General features: G+C 49.4%; 9 protein-coding genes across 9 annotated transcripts; 4 read left to right on the plus strand and 5 right to left on the minus strand.

Annotated features, from left to right (window-relative positions):
* Positions 1-578: 578 nt before the first annotated feature.
* On the plus strand, positions 579-1908 carry PSV08DRAFT_22283 (uncharacterized protein). Its single transcript, XM_014217710.2, has 2 exons — positions 579-981; positions 1041-1908. Exons 1-2 carry the CDS (start codon positions 656-658, stop codon positions 1681-1683), a joined length of 969 nt encoding a protein of 322 aa, XP_014073185.1. The 5' UTR covers positions 579-655; the 3' UTR covers positions 1684-1908.
* A 1040-nt stretch (positions 1909-2948) lies between these two features.
* On the minus strand, positions 2949-4920 carry PSV08DRAFT_191571 (Sodium/hydrogen exchanger family-domain-containing protein; the record flags this gene model as incomplete). Its single annotated transcript, XM_014217715.1, has 5 exons — positions 2949-3433; positions 3482-4505; positions 4564-4670; positions 4737-4805; positions 4872-4920. 5 exons carry the CDS (start codon positions 4918-4920, stop codon positions 2949-2951), a joined length of 1734 nt encoding a protein of 577 aa, XP_014073190.1.
* Positions 4921-8086: 3166 nt separating this feature from the next.
* On the plus strand, positions 8087-9007 carry PSV08DRAFT_343622 (class I glutamine amidotransferase-like protein). The gene has a single exon (XM_014217701.2). It carries the CDS (start codon positions 8254-8256, stop codon positions 8941-8943), a length of 690 nt encoding a protein of 229 aa, XP_014073176.1. The 5' UTR covers positions 8087-8253; the 3' UTR covers positions 8944-9007.
* A 162-nt stretch (positions 9008-9169) lies between these two features.
* Positions 9170-10565, minus strand: PSV08DRAFT_413234 (carbohydrate esterase; the record flags this gene model as incomplete). Its single annotated transcript, XM_014217749.2, has 2 exons — positions 9170-9452; positions 9621-10565. 2 exons carry the CDS (start codon positions 10563-10565, stop codon positions 9189-9191), a joined length of 1209 nt encoding a protein of 402 aa, XP_014073224.1. The 3' UTR covers positions 9170-9188.
* Positions 10566-13039: 2474 nt separating this feature from the next.
* Positions 13040-13706, minus strand: PSV08DRAFT_252763 (uncharacterized protein; the record flags this gene model as incomplete). Its single annotated transcript, XM_066092462.1, has 2 exons — positions 13040-13056; positions 13118-13706. The coding sequence occupies 2 exons, from the start codon at positions 13704-13706 to the stop codon at positions 13040-13042; spliced, it is 606 nt and encodes a 201-aa protein (XP_065947935.1).
* A 283-nt stretch (positions 13707-13989) lies between these two features.
* On the plus strand, positions 13990-15018 carry PSV08DRAFT_357387 (uncharacterized protein; the record flags this gene model as incomplete). Its single annotated transcript, XM_014217748.1, has 1 exon — positions 13990-15018. The coding sequence occupies one exon, from the start codon at positions 13990-13992 to the stop codon at positions 15016-15018; it is 1029 nt and encodes a 342-aa protein (XP_014073223.1).
* A 334-nt stretch (positions 15019-15352) lies between these two features.
* Positions 15353-16437, minus strand: PSV08DRAFT_413235 (uncharacterized protein). Its single transcript, XM_014217747.2, has 2 exons — positions 16071-16437; positions 15353-15982 (listed from the first exon to the last, which is right to left on the minus strand). Exons 1-2 carry the CDS (start codon positions 16297-16299, stop codon positions 15510-15512), a joined length of 702 nt encoding a protein of 233 aa, XP_014073222.1. The 5' UTR covers positions 16300-16437; the 3' UTR covers positions 15353-15509.
* Positions 16438-17514: 1077 nt separating this feature from the next.
* PSV08DRAFT_191433 (uncharacterized protein) lies at positions 17515-18732 on the plus strand (the record flags this gene model as incomplete). The annotated part of the gene is made up of 2 exons (XM_014217704.1): positions 17515-17936; positions 18000-18732. The coding sequence occupies 2 exons, from the start codon at positions 17515-17517 to the stop codon at positions 18730-18732; spliced, it is 1155 nt and encodes a 384-aa protein (XP_014073179.1).
* Positions 18733-18982: 250 nt separating this feature from the next.
* Positions 18983-23306, minus strand: PSV08DRAFT_413236 (ammonium transporter). The gene is made up of 7 exons (XM_066093951.1): positions 22905-23306; positions 21723-22773; positions 21241-21528; positions 20872-20876; positions 20530-20686; positions 19808-20424; positions 18983-19724 (listed from the first exon to the last, which is right to left on the minus strand). The coding sequence occupies exons 1-7, from the start codon at positions 23230-23232 to the stop codon at positions 19021-19023; spliced, it is 3150 nt and encodes a 1049-aa protein (XP_065947936.1). The 5' UTR covers positions 23233-23306; the 3' UTR covers positions 18983-19020.
* Between the last annotated feature and the right edge of the window lie 68 nt (positions 23307-23374).

Here is a 23374-nt window from a genome sequence, read left to right on the forward strand (position 1 = left end):
TATTTTACATTTCTAAATTTAAAAAAGAGAGAACATACGTCCCTCAATATAGCTTTCCTCTCTTCATATGTCATCTTTCTTACCTCCCTTTGTACCTCTTTTTCTTAGTTGCTGTTTGAGAAAAAAAATAAAAGTTAGAGAGAGCAAAAACAGACAAAACAAAAGGAGAAGAGACGGTAAGAGAAGAGAAGATAGAGAGAAAAGAGAAAAGAGGAGGGAAAGGGGGCTTAGATTACAGCACTGGATGTGATAGGGGTGTTATCTACACATCTAGCCTATCTAGTGATAGATTGCGTCCCCCTTTCGTGCGCAGTCGTCAAACTTATCATTGCGTGGTTTTTCATTCTTTGCCCCTCGCCTCAAAAAGCATGGTCGGGAAACTTATACAGTAGTGATCAGCATCCTAACCGTTATACAGTTAGTTACCCCATGTGTCGGGCAAATCATGGTTTTCCCAGCTTCGGTTGATTGGGTACCATGGTTTTACAGCTGAATATCGGAGATTCATCGAGATAGTGGGAGGCCTAACATTCCCACCATAAACGATTCAAATCACGGACTGTCGATATGCTTTTCGACATCGCTGGCTGTCACGAACGCGTCCAAGGCCCTTCAACAACCCCACTTCCGAGGTCTACAGTAATCGTATCGCAAAATGCACAGGATCACATTCTCAACTACGTGCCTTGTGCTTGTTCACTTGTTACCAGTGCACGCGGCGTTCACCGAATTCTTCTTCGCAGGCAACAATGGGAGCTCCAGCGCACCGAGGACGTGTCCCGACTCACCATTCGAATGCCCCCCTCCTTCCGTTTGCTCGTTGGATGACCGAACATCCAAATATTACTGTTGTATTCCTGGTTCTAGTGATGCAGTTTGCTGGGGGCCTAGTGAGGGTTGTGGAGGAGACAGCACGACACCTGCGGGCAACCAGCGTTCGTGTGGATCTGGTACGGATGCCTTTTGCTGTTTGAAGTCCAGGTTAGCCAATAATTTCCCGCCCAGTCACGATCATTGCACACATGACTGACATGAATTAGCGAGATCTGCACCGAGACGGTAGATCAAATCAATATTTGTTGGAGTAGCCTGGTCAACCCGGTCGCTGGACTAGATGCAACTGCTGTGAACAAGACTGCGCAATCTCTTGCGTCAGCTAGCCCGTCTGCAGCTTCATACCCCATCAAGCTGCCTGATCTAGAAAAACTGACTGCTTCATCATCGGCGACCTTGAGTACGCCAATCTCGGCTTCCACCACCTCGCTCACAACTGCCACAACTCCCACAGCCAGCTCCTCGGAGACCCTCGTTTCTTCGGTCAGCTCATCACGGCCCACTTCAGGTCCTGCCGAGAATGATAGTTCAGGAATTTCTGGTGGTGTAATAGGAGGTATCGTAGGTGGAGTCGTTGGTGGTCTCGCTCTCCTTGGCTTTGCTGGCTTTTTCCTATGGAGACGGAGGAAGAACGGCAGGCGCAACACCTACGAAGCAGCGAACTCATCCGACGCACCACCTACATATGCAAACTTCCAGACAGCAGAAATGAACGCGAACCAGGAATGCGCGGAAGCACCAGTGCAAGAAAAGTATAGAGGAGTCAATAAACCTATCGCAGAGATACCCGCGGACAGGGAAGCGGTAGAACTACCTACTTCTGAAATGAACAATCATCAGATGAATTGAGATATCAAAAATGAAGGAAGAAATCAGAAGGGGTATTCATAATACCAAAAAATGTAGAGTCTTAAGGCATGGTATTCAACCTTGCCATATACACAACAGGGCTCGGGGAGGAACAGCGACAGCACCACTTGGAAAGGAACTTATGATATCGATTCTTGTTAAAATCATCTTGTAGCCAATTCATTTAATCGCAATTGAGTTGCCTAGAAATTCCAAACCCACGAATCGCTAAAAGATCATTTTGCAGTCTTCTAAATCATACGTTGATGTTGTTAAATGGTCTTCGTCATGACACTGCTTGCCACGGTAATAACTCCGGATCATTCCCTTAATCTTTAGTCGAGGATTTCGATTTTGAACAAGCTATTGAATGAAAAGAAAGGTCACGATTTATGAAGGAGAGAAACATGAATGTGGACGGAAATAAAAACCAAAAAATCAGATACGCCATCTTAAACATTTTCCTACTCCCTTCCGCGACTAAACGTTCCGTTCCGCTCGGTAGCGTAGCGGATCGCCAAGAGCCAATGCACGTTCCCTACTACATAAGTTCCTCTCACACCGCGAGCATCCACCTACCCCATGTCCTCGCACTACGTCAGCAGGATGTATGTACAAGACAAACCTGACACACAAGCAGTTCGGCGTATTGTCTATACAGGAGCAAACGACAAGCCTGTTGAAATGAAAAAAATGAAGATCAAGGCTGGGATAGAGTGTAGCGGAAAGGCAACTGATAGGGCTGAGCGGATAAAACGGCATGGACAGAGCAGTGGCACGCTTGGCGGTGGAATTGTGGCGCGCTTGGCGTGTTTCGTGCTCAACGACATGTCACGGGCGCTTGACAATCATATCTGGGCATATTGGATGAAAGGAAAAAAAAGCATAAAGAAAAGAAGAGGATTGTTTGAGATTCCTTGGATACTGGTATCCTAATTTTGAATCTTCTTGTTCGGAACATTTCCCAACTCGCTTTCTTTTTTTCGCCAATAATGGTCAATAACTCTATTCCATTAAACGTAGTGTGATGAAAATTGGTGTTGAGGAACGATTTATGTCAGATTGCTAAAAAAAACATGTCCGTGTACTTCTGCGATTATGCATTTGAATGTCTGTCTATTTAAAGATTGAATACTTAATGAGTGATGTAATGCGTGATAGTGATGGCAGATAATTGCCGTGGGAGCAGCTGCTAGAACGCCGGGATGGCCCAAGATCCCTCACATATCTCTCTAACCCTCTTTCTCAGTCTAGTACCATTCTCCCTAACCCAGATTGGCTTTCTCGTGGGCATAGTCTTGTGCAAATCGAATATTTTGCAGCTTCTGAGCATAGTTCTCGCCTTGTGGTTCCGAGGAAGCCCTGTACGTGACATCGCTGTTCCTTACCTGAGTATTCCACCTGTACAATTCCGGATCAGGACCTGTGGAAACAGGCCTGGAGAAGCGGTTGTGTACGTAGATAGAGTTGCGTTTTGTGCTGATGCTGGCATTGTTTGGCAGCGCTTCATGAACTGAGAGAGCGCGGATCTCTGTTGGTTCAGCTTCGGAAATCGGTGGGATCTTCTTGTAGCGGTAGAATGCATCAAGTGCTGGGATGGAGAGACCGTGGACGACAATAGAGAAGATGACGAGGAAGTAGACGATGGGAACCATGGCAGCTAGGAGGTTCTCTTCTTCTTCTGTCTCAGCCTCTCCAGGCTTGGGGAACAGATGGCGCGTGTGCTCGACGTAGAAGACAGCTCCAATACCTAGGGTCTATTAGTTGAATTCCTTCTTGGTGTACAAAGCCAACGCACCAATGGGTCCAAAATATCCCATGAACAGCGCCTCTTTCCAGTCCTTGACAACTCCGGGCATAACCTTGTAAACCATGAAAATGGCAGGAATACGACGGAAAGCAAGGACCAGAAATCCGAGGATCATGAGCCTTCCAACGGTAATACCAGTGACATCCGGAAGCTGGAACTCTCTCCAGGGGATGATTGTACCAATATACATGAAACCGCCAAAGTTGAGGATGACGTCGAAGCAGCTGTTGACTTCGTCGTGGCGCTTCTCGGTCTCCTCGAGGTAGAGACCATTCCAGTTCATGACGTTACCGGCGACAAAGCAAGCAAGGAGGTCGTCCGTGCCAAGCGCACCGCAGACGCCAATGAGAAACAGGCCAACTGCCATAGGCCAAAGCAAGAGACTCTCGGTGTCGATCCACTTCTTACGGAGACCGAATCGAATGGCAAACATACTGGCAGCCCCAACAACCACTCCAATGGCGACAGCCATGGTGATTATGTATAGCCATCCTTCTACAATCCATTGCTCCATGGCCATAGGTATACCTCCACCTAGACGGCCAACATGGGCTTCGCTGCGTCTGGTGAGCATGTTAACTGCGCGAGTGGCAATCTCGTGTGCGCCCGAGGCAATGCCTTCCTTGAACTCCACGCCCTCGAGATCAGCATGGCGGATCAGATAAGTGGCCAAGAGAAGAAACGGGAACCCGAACCCGTCATTGGCGCCTGCCTCTGATGAGATGATTTCGCGTAGCGCACGAGGGACGAATTTGTCGGCAAAGGGACCTTTAGCCACGGCTTGAGACAAGATAGGATCAGTACAGGTGACACAGGATCCGATGACTAGCGCAGCCAAGAAGGATATCTTGGGGACGGTGATAAAGATACACAAACTTGTGCATATCCACATGGTTGTCATGACTGGGAGAAGACATATCACCATCTCTTTCCATCGGGTTTGCTGGTACTTGGCGGGAAGCTGGAAGCCGGCGATGACAAGCTGGACACCGATGACTATACGGCACATGCCCTATGCAGAGATGAGTGGGGTTCAAAAAGAAAAGAAATCTTTTTTATTGTGCACCTACCAGAGTAATGGCTTCTTGTTGGCCTTCAGCAGCAGAGCCCCATTTTTCTGCATCGAGGAATCTGGCAGCTATCGGGCCCAGGACGATGCCAATGAGAACAGCGGGCACTGGAGTACGTGAGTAGAGGCTTTCTTGGTAGTACAGCTAGGTGTACTGAATAAGTGTTGACTTACGAGCTTCACCCAAGTACCAGACTTGTTTGATTTTGACAGAAAGGAATCCATAGCTGATAACGAAAGCGCCTACAATGGAATTGTGTTACTTGATGCTTGAGGAAACAGGTGTCAGGGGGAGGGGAGGGGGCGTACCCAGAACGGCGATAACAATATTAAGCTCGCTGACATCGAGGACCGGCATGATTGCCCGCCTGGAGAATGCTGAAAGAGGAAAGATGCGGGTCTACAGAGAAATCATAGGATTTTGGGGTGATAAAGATATATGAGTAAGTGGTGTGGAAAAAAGGGGACGACCAGCGGGAGAAGAAAGGTTAAACAGCAGACCAGCCGCACACACTCACAAAATGACGAATTAGAACAGACAAGCAGGTGAAAGAAAGGAAGAAGAGTGCGAAAGCTCCAGGTTAAGTCAGAAGGAACTTACAACGAACAGCCTCGACTTCCTGTGCTTATTGGTCGCTATACTTTGTTACTTCGTATCTCCAGTTTTGCCCGCAGAAGGCATTCCTAGACCGGGCTTGAAACTTGAAGATGTCAGGAGCCTCTTGGCCGAGCATTTCATTTGCACTCTTAGACAGCCGATAACCGAGGCCAAGCAGTGAATGGCATCGCCAATATAGCCAAGCTACACTCCAACCCTATCTTTGAAGGCCCATGTGGGATTCCTGTTCTTGGAATCTGTTTGAAATCCCGCCCTGTCCAACCAATCGATACGAAAAAAAAGTCCCAGAGGATGCAGGAGGGAGTGGCTTCGAGTCTGCCGCGTGGACTCTGGGCAGCTTGGCGCCTAGAATGGAGCTCTCCATCACTCACGACTTGGCATTCCGGCCATCTCTAGTGATGATGAAATGCCATTGTCTCAGGCTGCAAGATAACATGCAATAGTTGAAGTCTATTTTCGAATCATCGTATCGGATTCTTTGCATCCTGGTCGGAGTCAAGTCATGATTGTAGCTCCGTGCACGTGCATTCACCAGCATAACTTGTATTCGTCAGCTGCTTGGAATATACTGGTGTTCATGGCCTTGGCTTGAGGGGTTGTGAACTCGGTTTGTGAGAAATAAATGATCAGAGGGTAGTCAGAGTGATGGGAAGGAGTGGATTGCTCCCTCTCGCGTTTGGCACGTTCTTTCAATCGTCGTTTTCCGATGTGGTGCTGCATATGCGTGTTTGCCTCGGGCGATGGTTCACAGAGTTTGTTCCAGTACCATAAATTATCAGTGAAAGATCGATTGCTTGGCGGAATTGAAGGAGGTCAATCGGATGCTGGCACAGGAGTGTGCCGAGCCGCCCCATAACGAACGTACCTCGCTTGCCTCAAGTTTGTCTGAAGCAGCAAAAAAGCACATTCGAGTTGATATCCGATTGTCATTGAGACAGTAACTACAATCGTTAATAAGTGTTGGTGGAATTTCCCTGCCACACACATAAATCTTTTCATACCCACAAATGATGCTTCAGCCATGCGTCAGTGACTGGCCCATAGAAGCGGAGAGTCTAAATTTAAGCTTAAGTTTTTCCTCATTTCTCTCCGATGATTTTCCCAGGGAAGAAAAACTGCAAGCCTTTGCGTTCAAAGCTTCTTTCCAATAGAAACTAAGCGAAGTAATTGACTCCGGATCAGAGGTGCCGTGAAAATCTCCTGATGTTGATGAGATTGGCTGTTCGAAACTTTTACCGCTCCTTCATACTGCTCTACCGGCTAATTACCAAATACGAGCCGGGCATACAAAAGTGTGGAGGTATGTTCATTACCCAGCGTCGCAGTAGATTTTTAACAAAAATTTATACGGTAAGCCACCTTCAGTTTCTCAGTAAGACAATCTGCAAGAATTTAACTGCTTTAGCTACCTAGCTCTTCAGGATGTGCATAAAACAGGAGAAAAGAAGATTACTTGGATACGTGTGTGTGTGTGTGTGTGTGTGTGTGTGTGTGTGTGTGTGTGTGAAGGGCTAGACTAACCTTTCCTATAAATTGAACTGCCTTGAATTGAACGTTCAAAGGAAGGCATATTAGTGCTATGTGCGTATGTTTTTCGACGAGATGAACGGTTGTAGTGAACAGGTGTCAGGAGTGTAACACCCACGAGTCCTACTCCGGCGGACTGCAAAGACCTTCACCTTCGTTAGTGTACGCCGACGCTGGAGAAAAGAGTAAAGTGTGTATAGTAGAGGAGTCACGATAAACTAAAACCTGTAGGATTGCCCTGCTGTCTATTGTACACGAAAGCTCCCCTCTTATAAACGCTGGCCTGGATCGAAGCTTCTGCCCAAGGGTGACTAGTCATCCTGTGCATCGGCACAGTAGTACTAACATTGTATGGAACTCGTCGGCGAAGCTCAGGTCTGGCGAATGAGGTGCTAACTAGATGTCCCTGTGAGAATTGGTCAAAGATGTGGTGAAAAGAGGGCGCATTTCTTTACACATACGGGAATATCGATCATTTTCATTTTTGAGATAGATATTAAAACACTATTCCGTTACAATCTTCCTAGTTGTTATATACCCCATGGCTGAAAATATGCATCAGCGAAGGTACCGACAATAAACACTGCAATTATAAGTGTTTATCCAATCCGAAATAGTTCGCAAGAGGCGTTTCCAATGTGGCCTTTGGGGCTTTCTCGAACCTCAGTAGATTACAAAAGTTCTACTGACATGTTTTGTATAGATTCCATGCTCAATAAACAAGCATCACAAGATGTTGCTTCATTGCCTCCGACCGGAGATAACATGGCGATAAGATTAATTATCAATCCGATGTTTGTTTCGAGTAACTTCGATGATGCTTTGCTGGACATGAGCCCGTAACTAGAATTGAGACTAATACAGTAACAACTCGTTCGTTTTGCCGCATATCGCCGACTTTGCTCAAGACGCGCGATCCAGAAACAGCAAGAGAAGCGGTGAAATGTACTCGTGGTCGGTGGAACTTTGACGGAGACGGCCGGATCGAGTAGAAACTCCGGCCTGGGAAGCCATCGAAGAGGAAAATGATGCCGTAAGTTTGGAGTACCAAGCCAGCTCACTGAATACGTGTAAGACGTACGTGCGGGATGGAAATGACGCAACTTGTGGTGTTGCGCGCACTTTTCTTCGTTCTCTCAAGCACGATGATGACTATCTCCAAAGGCAGCCGTAGTTAGAGAACGAAGAAACAGACGACAAAAAATAAATACCACAATGAGACGCAAAGATATGGCCGATAGGACACCAAGGTACCGCCCGTTTCGCATAAAGCGTGAGTCTTCAACGTCAGTCAAGGTGGGTCAACCCTTCAGCCCTGCATAGTCGGGCCTTTTTGTCAAAAAAGCTACCCCGCATGTCGTCACACATTCACGCCTGGAGCTATCGGCGCAAAAAAGGATACAAGATTACAAACTAACCCTCTCCCAAAGATATAAAAATATAGTAGGAAAACACCCATCACACATCAATTTCATCCACGTCAATCCCACTTTCCACATATACATCAATTCCATCTACGAAAAAAAAAACCCCAAATCCATCACAATGTCCAAGCCAAGCATCCTCTTCGTCCTCACCTCGCACAACAAGCTCGGCGACACAGGCAAACCCACCGGCTGGTACCTGCCCGAGCTCGCGCACCCCTACCACGTTCTCCGCAACAAAGCCAACATCACCGTCGCCTCGCCCAAGGGCGGCGAAGCGCCGCTCGACCCCGCCTCAGTCGAAGCCGCCAAAGACGACGTCTCGGTGACCTTCCTCAAGAACGACGAGCAAGTCTGGAAGACGACACAGAAGCTCTCCGACTTCATTGGCAAAGCGGGCCAGTTCGACGCCATCTTCTATGTCGGCGGCCACGGCCCCATGTTCGATCTCGCCGACGACGCCACCTCGCAGCAGCTCATCAAGGAGTTCTGGGAGGCCGGCAAGATTGTCTCGGCCGTGTGCCATGCGCCCGCTGTACTCTACAATGTCAAGCTGAGCGATGGAAGCTTGCTGGTTGCGGGCAAGGAAGTCACTGCGTTTACGAATGCCGAGGAGGAGCAGGTCGGGTTGACCAAGGCGGTGCCGTTCTTGCCAGAGGACGCGCTGCAGAAGGCGAGTGGCGGCAAGTTTGTCAAGGCGCCGCAGCCGTGGGGCGAGAAGGTGGTTGTGTCCGGCAAGCTGATTACTGGGCAGAATCCTGCTAGTGCGACGGGTGTGGGTGAGGCGCTTGCTAAGGCGTTGGGTATCTAGGGTTATGATAGTATGAATAATGTATTAGTACTGTAATGAAGAACATGCTCTGACGAAGCAATCATGATGCGAGACACAGTAACGTATGGGAGCTAGGTCATGTATGATTAAAGTGATGTCATCAAAACGTTCATTATACTCATTAGCGACTATGTATCCAAGGCATTATTTACAACCACTTGAGCTTTCCTTCACTAGCTTAAGAACCACCCTAGTTCCTCTCGAATAAGCCATCTCTACCCACCTCACATACTCCCATATACGTATGCGTACTCTGTCACTGTCTCGTAGACGAGAGCCGGGGGGCAAGCCGGCGGCTGCGCAGGGTATCCCGGCGCCTTTGTGGGAAGTGGAGGCGGAACAGCCGGATATGAAACATGCTCAGCAGGCTGGGAAGGCGTCTCATGGGGCTTGATAGGCGTCTTTATGCAGCTGGAGGCCGGAATAGTCGAGTTGCCATAGTGCGCTGAAGTCGGGATGATGGTTATGGGGTGGGGTGTTGTTCCTGGCTCGTCAGTGCATGTCGTTGAAACGGTTCCGTTGGCCGTGGTTATGGGGACGTGGGAAGAGACCGGGGGAGCAGAAGAGATGTAGGAAGGAACCATGGTAGAAGGTATGTGGGGAGGAGGAGCCAGAGTAGTTGAGTCGGGGCATGGGCTCGAGGGGCCGGGGATAACTGCAGTGCTGGTGGACTTGATATCCGAGGTACCTGGAATAGAGGGCTCAGGAACTATTACGGTGCTTGAAGACTCGGTGGAACTGACCTCGGAGGTAGAGGCCGCAGAAGTGGGCGTAGGTGTGGGTGTGGGTTCAGGTGAAGGTGTAGGCGTGGGAGTAGGCGTAGCCGAGCTGGACAAGACAGACGATGAAGAAGGCTTGGTCAGGAGCGGTGTAAGCTTGTCGACAACCCACGACGAAGATTCATCTGTGTACAGCTCAAAGTAGTTGAGATGCTCAGCAACGTTGGTACCACCAGCGCAGATTGGGTCACCGGCAGCGCAGTATGAACGCAGGACAGAAGAGAAGCGGTTCATGCGCTCAAGATTAGCACCCGTACGCGGCCAGACCTGCTTATCGGCACCATCGAGTACGTTGTATGACTGGTTAGCAGTATGCTTGACGTCACCCCAGAGGAGAACCGCCTTGAGGGCCTGGCCGGCCTTGGAGTTGGGATCAAGACCGGTAGTCTGTGGATCAACATCGCATGCGTCCTCACCTCCACCACTGAGTGTAGCACTACCGATCATGGCACCTTGAGAGTAACCGTTGAGGACAATCAAGGTGTCCGGGCACTTGGCATTGTACTCTGTGATTTGCCTGACGCCGTTGACGGCGCCCTCCTGGATGGTAGGGCAGTATGGGACACCAAGAGTGGCATCGAAGACAACGTCCATGTAATCACAAGTGAAGCCTTTGGCCTTAAACTTTGCGCAAGTAGCATCGCTAAATGGTGATGTGCGTCCGTCGTGGTATGGAGCGTCGTTTCCGCGGGCCATGAAGATGGCTACATTGTTACAATCGGCGGTGAGCTTTGGAGGAGTAGTGCCTTGCGCACTGGCGAGAGGAAGAGCGGCGAGGACAGCAGCGGCGAGGCTCTGCCTGAGCGAGGGTGTTGAAGTCATTTTGTCGATCTCGGGGATTTGAATTATCTTTCCCTTCTGGGGAGTTGACGAGTTATATTAAAAGTCAACAGACTTGATAGCGACGGTGGTTATGTTATTAATGATTAGGCATAAGAGTAGAGCATTGACCAAACCCCCCTTTGTCGTGAAGTGGAGCGAAGGTGGATGACCCGGATAATCGGACAACGTGGTACACGACAAGCAGGGAGGAGTGAAGACCGTGTAAGAAGAATCTGAGACGACGACGGCGGATACCCAAGATATGTCACACAGTCAGTGGAGCCAGCCCCCCGTATTCAGGGCCGCCACGGGACAATCTATCGATATGTCTGTGGGTACCAAGAACACGATCGGGCAAGGGTGCATGTTGGCAAGCGTATACTCTTGGCTTTGAACCAGTTGCTTGAGTTGTCAGCACTACGCTAGCTCAGTGAAATATTGTATATCCACGGATGATGCAGTCGTAAATGGTTAGCCGCGCGCTGCTAGCACGGGAGAGGCAATACAGTATGTTGGTGGTGCGTTGTCTTGCATTGCAACCCCGGCATGATGCCGTATCATGTGAGCAGCAATAAGCCACCCGCCTAGGCCAGGCCCATGCAGCATGCGAGAGACGCGGGATTAACGGTAAAACCGTTGAGGCTGAACCTTCTCTTCAGCATCATTCCAGATCTCTCTCAACGAGCATTCGAAACGTCCACGGTTCGCGTATCGAGCGCTGTTCCGTCAATTCGGCCGAGTTAGTGTGCATTTGCCATGTGCAGCGGAAAAGTCGTCCCGAAACCTGAGATCATGCAGACCCTGCCCATCCCCCGTCTCAAGCTATACTGCTCCTGCGCAAAGGACCGCCGTAGTCCCCTCTGGTTCCTCGAGTGTCCGAAAAGGGTAAATGACCCCGGATCGCCTTCCCTGTCTACCGATGTGCACAGCGCAGGAATAAAACCTGGCCGTGGTGCACTAACAACACCGTCGTTGCATCGCAGACTAGAGTTTGGATACCAGGAAATCTTCATCATGACGACTGTTGTCTCCCGGTAAAAATTCGGCTTCGCGACTGGAGTCATGAGCTACCCATGACAGCGATATCGTGACTCGCCGGCCTGGCGGCTGTGATACGAATGCAAGTATTTCTGGGTCGCTTGCGCAATGGCGGCGGGTCGATGCTGCCACCTGCGCAAGGTCGTTGCAGACGTGAAGCGGCGCCTTGTTAGCGCCTTACCCTTTGGCCTTGGATATGACGACGACGTGTGTGAAGGAATCCACTTGGCACTGCACGCAAAACAAAAACAGGCTTCCAGAAAGCAGGCTGGGTGGCATTCCGGTAACAGGACAGGCGACCCGTGTGGCGGGAGTCGTATCAAGATCAGAGTATGGTTCGGCCTGTCAAGACATACCCGCAGTATGCGACTGTCCAGAATGTGATCTCAAGCTGCATGGCTGGTGGGACGGGAAGCTCGGTGTCGCCACTCGCGCAATAGTCGTGTCTGTTTTTAGAGTGGCTTATCCGGACAATTTTTCTATTCGTCACCGTCGCCGGCTATCGCAGAAAGTAATATATTGGACAAAAAACCCCGCTGATAATACAACACCAGAAGTAGAAGTGTATTCTATCGAGAAAAATCCTTTGGCGCAAAGTGCCTCGCCTAGCAAACACACTCTCGCACGTGATAGCCAGCACATCACATGACATTTCTTGGCATAGCTTCGATCGATCATTGTCGCATCTTGCTGACCGGAGCAGATCATCGAACAATTTACCAAGACCACAGAACAAGCCCGAGTTCCTCCATTATAACAAAATCATGTCCATCTCATCTCTTCTCCCCACTTCCATCCAATCTCCTTTCATTCCGCCGGTTCCTCTTTACTCTGCGTACTTACCAATGCCAACCCCCCGCCAAGTCTTCCTCTCACCGAAACACATTCCAAAACCCCAGTCATGAACCTATTCCACTATGCGAACAACCCTAATCAGTGCAAACATGAAACATCTGCTCACTATTTACATATTAAACAAGTAGCTACATTTATTAATGTGAACAGCGATCCTTAGTCGAACGGGTAGATTGGCCTTCATTGCCATCGTGCGTTGTGAGGACGGGGTAATATCGGTCGGTGGGTTCGGATGACAGGTACCCGGATATGATTCTTTCTTTCAGTGACCTAAGGAATTGCGGTTCACGTTCTGGAATGCTGAGTTGTTTCGTTGGGGAAGGCGCTAGTGGTGGTTGCGACTGGGTATGGTTGTCGAGCGTTTCTGGGTGGTATTTGCTTGCCTTTGGAGAGACCTGACATTCATTTTACATATACATACTGTGATGTTAAGGACTTGTCGCGGTAAAGCCTTATCCGTCTTGAAGCTTCAAGAGCCTGATCTGAACAGAAATAGTGAAGAAGCTTGGCAGAAGACTAGTCCTGCACTATTAATGATGTCGGCGTTACAGTTATCTAACTCGGTTTTTTTAATCTATTCACTAGCGTGCTAATATTACTAGCTATTATATAGGTGTTAGTAATCTCAAGTATAGTACAAACCCAGAGTAATAACTTACCACTGAAGCGAGATGGCCCAAGTTCCTCGAACATGGTAGGCATAGCCAAATCTTTGATGGTATTGCGTCCGATAATCACTTGGCATTCTTGACAATCGATAACCTTGAAGGTAGCGATTTCATAGCGGGGTGGCACGTTGTCGCGATTACTGGATTTTACAATATACCATCTTCCTAGGATCTCGCCTAGGAACTCCATCTTAGTACCATCGATCGTAGAGGAGCCGATGCCGTTTTCGTAGGGTTGCCATTCTACAACTCTCTCGTTGAGAAACCGAGAAGTGACTAAGTTGTCATCACACTGGGTATCGAAAATAACTATGCCAACGACGAACATCGACCATTTTCGAATATTACTGTTGTGAAACAAGATATTTATCAATCTCAGGAATTGTTTGTACTTCGGCTGCGGAAAAATGGTTCGGGTAAATCTAGAGGAAGTGATAGGGGAAGTCAAGGACAATGAGCCATGTGTATGAGGAAGGCTAATTTCGAAGCTCAGGAAGTGTTCATAGATAACCGAATCTAACGAGAGAATGGCAAGATTGGGCGAGGTTATCAATGAACTAGGGGGTTCATCGTCTCCCATTTCTGCGATATATTGTTAATCGCAGGTCTGAGAGCCTTTGCTCTGTCCGCGAAACTACGATCGTATCTTCTGCGCCTTCGTCAATGACGCCCGCTAGTGTGCCTAATCTGCAGTTGGAGGAAGGATCCCGGAAATATCACCCTTTTCTAAGCGTTATTATCTACATTTGTATTACATACTCTGGAAAATATCATTAGTTTGTTTTTAATAGGCTATCGCAGTACCACGGCTTGCAGTCGATAACAACCATAGAGCAAGCTTATGCACTACCAGGGTAGATAGAATGAGCCAACCACGAAAGAGAACATCAAAATCCATAGAGCTACGTAAGCCAGAGTTTTCCGCTCCTTATTTAATCACTCTCTTCGTCTACAACCATCTCGAGCGGAAACGTACAACGACACAAACAGTCCTGAAAAAGTCACGTCCCACAATCTACGCCCTCATCCAAATCAACGGCCGTTCCACAATCGCGATGCGAGAAGCAGGCGATTCTCCGTTCATGGCATTACCTACCGAACTGCGTTGTCAAATCTACAGCTATCTGCCGGACATCGCCTACGAGCCCATTTTCCCCGAGCCCATTTTCCCCGAGCCCATTTTCCCCGAGCCCGGCATCTGCAGCTGTGAAGTATATCGCATGCCAACCGCAATACTCCAACTTAACAAAACTATATACGAAGAGGTGAAGCACCACTCGATACAGGAGCCTATACAGAAGGCCAATGATCAGCTTCCACCCAGCATTGTTCTCTGCCCGACGCCCACTGATATGGACGATACATACTTGGCGGTCACGGATGCATTCCGTCAAGTAGGTATATGGTTCGGTGCTGAGTATGTAGGGGGGCGCAAACACTGGGGTTATAAGACGCTCGAGGATGTTGGTGTTACCATTAAATGGTGGTACAACAGGCCGTTTTTATTCGGGCCGGATCCCAGTGAAGCAGTCTTCGCTCCCTGGACTAGGTATAGGACCGAGCGCTTGGACAGGTTTGTGAGGCAGACTTTGAAGAGAATGGCGATTAGGGAAATGCGCACGATTCACTTTCAGTTGGTACACCCATTGGAGATTCCTGGTCAAGAAAATAAGCCTGGAGACCCGTCCTCCCAGTACACATTCCAAGACCCAATGACGGCGATAGCGGCTGGATTTGAATACCTGGGACCGTTTGGTGGCGGGATAGAAGACAGATATTTTTATCTCAAAAATCCGCGTCAGAGAGAGATCCTGGCTTGTTTGATATGGCTAGCTCGCTCTGATGAGTGTTTTCTCCAAGACAATTCAGGTATACCGAGTCTACGTCAGTAGTAGGAAGAAATTTAATATTCCCGAAATATATTCGATGAACCTGGCAATGATGCCCTAGAGATACACATTGTTGGATTAGTACTCGTAGGATGCTGCGCCAATTATATATGTGATGATTTCGATGATTATGAAGCATGTGTAAGACGAAATGAGCGTTTCTTGTCGTCAGCTGGTATCCTTGACACGCGATATGTGATGGCGAGCATGGCTATTGGAAATTTTGCTTCGTCTTCCCCCATGTATACCCCTATACTTTATCATCCATACATTATTAGTCGCCTATAACCTCCTCAAAATCTTCTATTAGTCTCCATGCCGAATCAAGATGAGGACGACGATTACTACGGCCTGTGATTACGGATCTGTATCAGATTGCAGTAGTAAGTTCTTTTCTAAAGAATAACCTTTTATCGACGAATCTTTCTTATATATAGAGGCATGCTAAGAAAAGAGACCTGAGAAATATGCTTCGCGCGGACTCTTTAGAGTCTTCAATAGTACTGATAGTATCTAGGGGTGCCGTCAATCAAATCAAGAGCATTTTGTTGACCTTGCAGCTTCATCTGAAGTCGTGCCTGATTCGCCATGATCTTCTCCTGCGCATTCGCAGCACAGCGTTGGCTTGCTTGATCGATGCGCTGCTGAATCTCCACCGGCCGTTTTGGAGGAAACACGTATCGTGGCAATGGCCCACGCTCTGGCCAGATGTTGTACACGCGCAAGGCATTGTTCAGTCCAGGCACGACAAATATGTCATCTGGATCCGACGCATATTCTACTGACATGAAGTCGATAAATCCGGCCAAGCTGAGGAGTGGCATGCCACCGTATGGCAACTGTGGCGTGTTAGAATTGCGCACCACGACCTTATGATCGAAATAGAAGCCTTCGAGTGCGGCCTTGAGCTCGAAGTCCGCCATGTCCTCTTTTGCAAACATGCCGCCGTTCGTGAGACTTCTCTTCCCTATGTGTTAAAACACGGAAGGGTTAGCTTTTTTGCGTGGAGATTGCTTGGAATTCAAAGCTAGGCTGCGGTGAAAAAGGTGACTTACAGATATTGTCCGAATCCTTGACGCGCGATGCCTCCAAGAAGCTCGAAAAGGCCTCTGGAGTTATGTATCCAGTGCCTCTGGGATCAAGCCTCACAAAGAACTCCCTCATCAATGCTTCAAAGGCCGGTGTGCCCCTCCCATTTGTGTAGAACAAGTGTTCGGTCCAGCCTGATGGCGGAGGTGCCGGCTCCTTAGGCTGTGGTGGGAATCCAGGTGGAGCACCGTACATGGTGAGCTGGTGGTGATAGTTTGCGAAGTAGAAGCAGTTGGTAGTTGTGCCTATGCTGCGCAATAGATATGCGACTTCAAGGTGATCAAAGGCGTCGTTTCTAGGAGCCTCGAGTCGACTTTGATCTCGTATTTCGGCGAGAAAGAGGGGTCAGGCGGGACGGGATAGCTCCCGGTATAGGCAACATACAATCTTCAGCTGAAAAAGCCATACCAATAAAGTACCTGGCAAGCGAGTGGCGCATCTCACGACTTCCTGCGACGAGCAAACTCGTAGCTATTCTGACCCATCAAACGTGATGTGCCGACATTTGAGGTCTCCTGAACAACAACACAGCACCGACATGATGGAAAGCCTGCAAATGCTACCTCAACTCAAGGAAGTTCGCTGCAATGAAAGAGGTGGTGAGTCCCCAGTTGATCGTCATGCACTGCCTCGTCTACCCGCTGTCAGACCTAGCGAAGCTCCTTAGCGGCGGATACTTACAGCGCATGACCTTGCACCAATAGTAGCTATGAATCTGCATTTCCAAAAACTATGACGCCTACTTCGTACAGATCCGATTGATCTACAAAGTAACGGCTTCCAGGGCTAATCATAATAGTATGCAGCTAAAGCTGCAATGAATCCGATATTCAGATAGGTGAAGGCACATAGTACGCGGTCACACTCACTTCTGCCCAGGTGATTCTTTGCGTCCTTACCGCCAGCGCGTTTGAATTGTTGTGATCAGTCATATGAATCCGATATTCAGACTGGTATTGTTCCATGGTTAGACTTCAAACGCACTGGCGGTGAATTGTAGTGACCAGTCATATGAATCCGATATTCAGACTGGTATTGTTCCATGGTTAGACTTCAAACGCACTGGCGGTGAATTGTAGTGACCAGTCATATGAATCCGATATTCAGACTGGTATTGTTCCATGGTTAGACTTCAAACGCACTGGCGGTGAGGATGTGAAGAGTCACCTGGGCAGAAGTGAGTGTGACCGCGTACTATGTGCCTTCACCTGCCTTCACCTATCATTGCCCCCAACTATATAAAGCTCGCAATCCCACTCTAACCCAAACCACCACCCATCAACAGACAGTCGCAACACAGCTGCATCTCCTCTCCTCCACGCCGAACCACAGTAAGTAGTGTCATTGCTAGGACCGCTCGTCAGCTTACATACATACAGAACCACCGCCCACCACAACCGCAACCACAAGATGTCCGGCCCCCAACCCCCGCGTGCAAGTCAGACTGTGTCTCATATGTCGAAAGCACAGATTTCGACTGAGCTTTCGGCTGCCATTCAATCAGGAACAGGCAAAAATGCTAGGCAAGATTACAAGACGATGACTGCAGTATTGATCCATTTCAAGAACGATGATATTGGCTGCGAAGATCTTGAGAAACAACTAGCTGAGGTCTTCAAAAATTTCTACGGCTTCCACAACATCATACGGCTCTTGCTCAAGGACTACGAAAACCCAATTGGGGTTATATGGGGAGTTCTCAGTGATCTGGTAGCAAAGGGCTTTGCAAAGAAAAACTGCCTTGTGGTCGTTGTATTTGCTGGCCATGGAAAGGCTCTCCCTGTGTACACATCCAGCTCGGTTCGAGGACCAGAGTACGTTCTAAAGCTCGGGTAAGTTGATCACTTGTGTGCTTTTGGTCATTTTTGTTTACAGTTTACTAATACAGTTCTCAGTGGTGCATTGCGTCATGATGGAAGATTCAAAACTAGAGAGTTGGATTGGAAAATGGCGACTTCACTCCTCGGTACGGAACAGTGCGATGTCCTTCACATCCTGGACTGCTGCTATGCCGCCGAAGGCATGAATTTAGATGCAGAGCTATTGGCCGCTGCCACAGAAACGGCCAGTGCAGACGCCAAGACGTGCTTCACAGCGGCCCTGTGTCATCAACTCCACCTTATGTCTTCTCAGCAGTTCACGGTGTCAACCCTTTACCAATCGCTCATGACGGACCGTAGAGCCCTGAAACTCAAATACATTCCATTCCACAGTTACCGAGATGGCAAACCGTCGATAATCTTAGGGGGGAGCAGGGGTAAGGCGGCCGTGGTTCCACCTCTCAAGCCAGATAGCCCGCGTATCCTACTTACGGCGCATCTCGAGGGACCTCTTGACAAGGGGAGCGTTGAAGGGTTGAAGAAATGGCTCAACGAACAGTTGCCATATTCAATCATGAACATGGAAATCAAGCTGGAAGGCGTCTGGGATGCTTCGTCTACAGTTCTTCTCTTCTCTATCCCCATCACGGTTTGGACCCAGTTGAACCGCAACAACACTGCGTTCAACTATGTTGGCGAAGTAACCTCATACAACAAATTGTTGGAGCAGGGTACTACAACACTTTCTGTAAGACCTCCGCAGGGCTCAGAGAACCTCAAGCCCGGAGAGTCTTCTGGACAGAAGTGAGCTGCTCATAGGCCTCACACCCTCATCTTCTTTGTTCACCATTACTTCACACACTCCCATTTGCTTTTTACAACATTGCACCACACGACACTATCTGCCTTTTACAACATTGCACCACACAGTCTCATCTACTCTATACAACATTATACCACACTCCACTCCTGAGACAACTCTTCTGATCCGGAAAAGGATCTGGGCGACTTTATGGCATGTAATTGTAGTCTTGCGGGAGTGATTCAACGGTCCTAGGTTTCTGTAGCATGAATTAAATATGGTCTTATCTACTCTTCAATCCAGCTTCCCAGCATCAACAGGAACATCCTGATGACTCCCTGAGCCACTCACCATGCCCAAAGTCGACGTCCCCAACCTCGCAGCACCATACCCATTCAGCACCACTAAATCCTCCTCCACATCGCTAAAATACTTGTAATCAAGACCTCGCAGCTCCTCTTCCTCGGTAGCCCTGATGTGGCACCGAGGAATCTTATTGATAATGAAGAGCAAAATGATGGAAATGACAAAAGACCATGCTGCGCAGGTAGTTGCGGCAGCGAGCTGGTATCCCATTTGCTTCCAGTTTTGGTTCCACCAGCCGCCTTCGTAGGCGTTGCTTACGCCATCGAGCGCAGGCACGGATTTCGAGGCGAAGAAGCCGGTAAGGATGTCACCGACGAAGCCGCCCATACCGTGGATAGCGAAGATATCGAGACCCTCGTCTACGCGGAGAAGATGCTTGTACTTGACTGTGAAGAAGGAGGAGCAAGATGTGAGTGCACCGACTAACGCGGCGGTTTCAATAGGAACGAAACCGCAGGCTGGTGTGATGCCGACGAGACCCGCGATGATGCCGGAGCAGAATCCAATGATGGAGAATTTACGCGTGAAAAGGTATTCCAGTGCGACCCAGGCGAGGCCGCCGCCAGAAGCAGCGAGATTGGTGTTGCAGACAATGTAGATGGATCGGATAGACAGATTTGCCGTCGAAGCACCTTGCAACACTTATTAGCATATGATCATTCCACGCCAAAAAAAAAAGACCTGTATATCCCCCCCAACCCCCTCACTCACTCACCATTAAACGCAAACCACCCAAACCAAATAAAAACCGTGCCCAGCCCAATCAAAAACGGGCTATGCGGCCTGAAATGTGGCATGCGCGCGTGCAGCGACTCCTTATGGGGATCCACACGCGGGCCCAGCATAATGGCCCACGCGAGCGCAGCAAAACCCGACGCAATATGGACAGGACCCGAACCCGCAAAATCCAGCACACCCAGCTGATACAACCAGCCACTAGGATTCCACTCTGCATACGCAAGGATATAGTAGACAAACGTCGTCCAGCACAGCAAGAAGATCATCGACGGCCCCAAGCGGCCGCGCTCCAGCATCGCTCCCGCCAGAATCATCGCCGTAGCCGTAACAAACGTGAACCCAAAGCACGCATACAGGATATCCGGGATGTCGGCATTGGCCAGCGAGGGGTACCCGAGCACAGTATGCAGGCCTGCTTTGGACAGGTCGCCGATAAACGGACCCGAAGTGTGCGATTGGTACAGCGAGTAGCCATAGACCCAGAACTGGATTCCGGCTGCGCAGGCGCAGAAGAGGGACTGGAAAATCATCGTCATGGCGGCTTTGCGGCGGTGCATGCCCGCGTACAGGAAGCCGATTGCTGGGGTGATTTGCCTGGTAGAGTTTTTTGCAAGCGTTAGTTTACGGTATGTTGTCTTGGTTTGTTTAGGGGGAAAGGGGGGGGGGGGCCGCTGGAATGGAAAATAGTAGATGACTTACCAGCACAGTACTGTGCTGACTAGCATCCAGCATAGGTCGCCTTTGTCATACGGAGCGTTGAGATCGGTAGTCAGTGGGTCACCTCCAGTCGGCGTGGTGTTGTAGTCCGGCCACTCCAGTACAGGAGTAGGGGCAGGTGGTGTAGCCATGTCTACTACTACCTACTAACTAGCAAACTACTACAGATATTGCTAGCGTAGGCGGGTTTTGCGCGCGCGCACGCTGAATAGCTTCAAACTAAGAAACGGGCCTGCGGGTTGCTAAGTCGACACCGGGGGAAAATAACGTTTGCTTATATCTAAAGTAAAAGATCCATCACATGCAATATATCTCGCTGATTACCCAAACTAAACATGTCTTTTTGATTCGACCGGAGGAAAGGGGGGGGCGCCACTGATACGGACAACTACCATGGATCCAACGCAAGGTTGTTACCAAGGCGAGCCAGCGTACAAAAAGGAAGTATTCTCCTTGCCTGGTATAGTCGGGGCTTCCGCCATACGTTATCGTTCCACTTCCCCAGAGCGAGTGGAGACAGCCAAGAAGGCAAAGGGCGGAAGTCCACACGGCAAACGCTTGGCGAGAGATAACGACGCGTGGGGTACGCGGGAACGGCCCTCCGGGAACCCTTTTGAACGAAACTGTACCATGTCGAACCCATTTTATTTCTCGCTGGCGAGAAGGTCCCAGCATCTGCGCATTCCGGTCGACAACGTCTCGTCGTCCATGGATGCACCGTCCACCCACTTGCGGGCCGGCGGGCCCTTGCATACCGGCTCGAAACTTTTGGCGTTATCAGCGTCGATCCTGAACTGATAGGCGTGCATGGTGAGCTTTAAATGAGTGAAGACATGGACCAATGGCGACAAAGACGCCACATAACGCGCTTGACTCATATCAACCTTGCCTGCAGCGAGGTCAGCAACGTGTTTCTGGGCAAGAGCCTTGCGTTGCTGCGGCGTCTTTTGTGATGCCGTTAGTGAGACTTGTGGGAACTGCCTGTGCCACAATCAGTACACGCCCGAGAAAAAGATAAAGACAAAAAGCTAAGACAGATGGCCTATCACGACGGGTACCGCGCGGATAGGTGTACCGAGGTGTCTAGGAGATAGCAGCCTAGGTCTAGTAGCACACCTCCGAGTAGCCTGGACATGGTTTACGTACCACAAGGATGCCAAAAGCCCTATCGCCACTTGTTAGCACAGTGACTACTTGAAATACAAGATATCAAACCTTTGCTGGGTCTTTGTTCGATTAGCCACTTGCTTCCACCATCTGGAAAGCAAAGCTCAATCATACACACGACACACTCTTCCTCCGCAGCCTTCTTCTTTGCGACCTTCATAGGAAACAAGGAGCAATAGCTCAAAATAGGCTTTATATCTGAAGCCGGTGGGGGCAGTTTTCGCTTCTTCGACTCTTCCACTGGGGTGTCGTCGGCGCTCTCTTGATCAGTTTCGGTATCAGCATTGGTTTTCGATGTGCTGACAGTAAAGTAATTCGAGAGGGTGTTGGTCTGCTTCACAGCAGCTTTTCTCTTCTTGGTAGCTCTTTGTGCGTCGTCTGTTGCTTCGTCCTCGGCAATAGTAACCAAATCTTCGGTATCTAGTGGCGCACACAGCATGCATGCATCTTCAATGTCCGGGATGGCAGTAGATGCTTGGCGCTTCTCAGACAACGCTTTCCCTTCGCTGTATGTTCTGCACGTGGCTTGTATGGGACATTCGTCACACCGTGGTCGTGGAGTACAGACGGTAGATCCGAGTTCCATCAGCGCCTGGTTCCATAATCCCGGTACCGCGCTTTTCCGCTGTTCTGGGTAGTTGGACGCAAATTTAATCAACTGGTCCGCCATGTCCCACATGATGTCTGTCGTCTTTTTGTCTTTTGCGTCCATGTACAGGCCTAGCTGCCGGCTTAACACTCTTGCAACGTTTCCATCGAGCACTGGCTCGGGCTCGCCGAATGCGATACTGGATACTGCACCTGCAGTATATCTCCCGATACCTGGTACTTGTTGAAGTTCAGCCGCCCCACTGGGAATTACGCCCGAAGCACTAGGTGCAGACGTCATCTGCTTAGCGCCCTCGTGAAGCCGAGTTGCACGGGAGTAGTATCCCAAGCCTTTCCAGACGGAGAGCACATCGTCATGATTTGCAGCAGCAAGGTCTTCCACTGTGGGCCATTTTGCTATCCAGTTGTTGAAATATGGAATGACAGTCGACACACGTGTCTGTTGCAACACTAATGCTTGTTAGCATGGGCGACACATGAAAGTGGCTAAGCCCATGAGCACGTGATGACGCGTTTTGGCGCGTTACGCGATTCAGCATCGCGTCGCGCAGCATTTACAGAAAACCACAGCGCATACTTACTGACTTCAGACACCCAAACCTCGTAGGCTCTTTTCGATAGAACGCTCTTAAGCTCTTCTTCCCGGCCTTCAAAATCGGCGGGGTTGATCCACGCTTTTCTCCACGGCATACTACGCGTCTCTGCGACGCCATTGAACCAGGATAGTAACGCGTCGCATGCCGACCGATTGCCCAAGATGAGCGGGTAGTGGTACGATGTGCTGTGGATACGCGATGGCGGTAGTGCAACGGCAGGTGGTGTTAAAGGGGATGTGATGATTGCCTTGGCAGACTTTGCAGCTTTGTTAGGACTGGCTACTGTTGCTGCGGCTTTCTTGCGCGGAGCCATGGTGCGTCTTGAGCAGGATAGAATAACAATGCGCTTTCAGAGGGTACAAATAAGAAGGGTTAATGATACCAACTATCCATCCCGCTGGCGAGCGGAGAGGGCAATATGAATAGAGTTGCGATCGCGCTAAGCTTTGCTAGCG

The sequence above is a fragment of the Bipolaris maydis genome, assembly GCF_028858645.1.
Source record: "Bipolaris maydis strain C4 unplaced genomic scaffold PSV08scaffold_19, whole genome shotgun sequence".
Taxonomy (NCBI): domain Eukaryota; kingdom Fungi; phylum Ascomycota; class Dothideomycetes; order Pleosporales; family Pleosporaceae; genus Bipolaris; species Bipolaris maydis.